Here is a 1,399-nt window from a genome sequence, read left to right as displayed (position 1 = left end):
ACTCGGATAGCCTATCCAGCCCCACCCGCCACAGCCTGTCAGATGGGTCGGAGGACCAGCTGGACCGCCTTCAACAGGTGGAGCTGGCCAGGAGTACACCCATGTCTCAGTGGAGGGCAGGCACTGTGCAGGCCTGGCTGGAGGTTGTCATGGCAATGCCCATGTACATCCGCACCTGCTCAGAAAACGTCAAGAGTGGCAAGGTAGGAAAACCACTGACATGGTGCAGGTGGGCTCATGTGCAAATGTGTAGAATAACCAAGTTGTCATATTAAATCCACTATTTTGACATTTGTGTGTAAGACACTTTGGCTGTGTGGTTTTAGTTGCTTTAAACACTACTTTGACATGTTTCAGGTCTTACTGGGGCTAACGGATGAAGACCTGGAGCTGGGTTTAGGTGTCAGCAGTTTAATGCATCGGCGGAAACTCCGCCTGGCCATCGAGGATTACAGGGATGCAGAGAACGGTAGAGGGTGAGGAAGGGACACAGAGGATTTCTTGTATAAACTGTACATTATGTGGTAGAGTAAGAGAGCCATCTGTTGGTGATATATAGTAACAACAGATACAGAATGTAGTGTGATCATTTTATAAATCTCAGAGGTCACAACATAGATTTTAAGTAGAGATGAATGAATGAACATGAATTTCCCCTAGGGGATAAATAAAGTATCTATCTAGACATACAGTTTTGATCAGTGCACCAGTCTCATTATCATGACAACTGTTTAACAGTTTCTTCTTACAGATTAATGGTAGGTCATTTCATCTGGAAACTTTTCAAATGGTGAATGTGTTTGTGTGTGTTAACCCGGTCATAAAATGGTAATCTATCCCAAGTGTCCTGCTGCCTTTAAGAACAACAATATTAAATGGGTTGAGAGGTCAATTCACCCCAATAAATAAGTCCTACCACTTACATCAGAGGCCTGTACTACGAAGCAAGTTCAACATACCCAGGATAACTTTTAGTTATCTGGCTCGACTGAACCTAACATTGACCGTCCTGGTAACCTGTACTACAAAGCTGGTTATCACCTGGCTAAGTTAACCCTGGGTTTACCTCTCCAGGTACGTATGAGTGTGTTCATGTGAAAGAGGCGGAGCTGTTAATTATAGGCAACACCCCCTTCTCTGGTTCCACTCTTGCCTCACCAGCTGCAATCAGTTCATTCAGCTCAAGTCCTTTACCTCACAGCCCTCCCCCGTTACTTCAGGTGTGCCCCAGGGCTCCGTCCTGGGGCCCCTCCTCTTCATCATATACCTCCTCCCCCTCGGCAATATCTTCCGTAAATATGGTATCCACTTTCACTGCTTCGCGGATGACACCCAGCTCTATCTTTCTAGTAAACTAAACTCCACTCTCCCTCCCTCCTCCCTCACCCACTGCCTTTCT

At 46.2% G+C, this 1,399-nt stretch overlaps 1 protein-coding gene across 1 annotated transcript in view; it reads left to right on the top strand.

The window, feature by feature from the left end:
* Positions 1 to 1,399, top strand: part of kazna (kazrin, periplakin interacting protein a) — a 178,979-nt gene that overhangs the window by 171,353 nt on the left and 6,227 nt on the right. Inside the window, exons 12-13 of the mRNA XM_023427585.2 lie at positions 1 to 203; positions 358 to 476. Coding sequence (XP_023283353.2) covers positions 1 to 203; positions 358 to 476 — 322 coding nt within the window. The remainder of the gene's footprint in view (positions 204 to 357; positions 477 to 1,399) is intronic.

The sequence above is a fragment of the Seriola lalandi genome, unplaced genomic scaffold (genome assembly GCF_002814215.2).
Source record: "Seriola lalandi dorsalis isolate HSWRI2012SDOR001 ecotype SW California unplaced genomic scaffold, Sedor1 jcf7180002054861, whole genome shotgun sequence".
In the NCBI taxonomy this organism is placed as follows: Eukaryota; Metazoa; Chordata; class Actinopteri; order Carangiformes; family Carangidae; genus Seriola; species Seriola lalandi.
The sequence above is the reverse complement of the archived record's forward strand: the minus strand, read 5'-3'. Positions and strand labels throughout refer to the sequence as shown.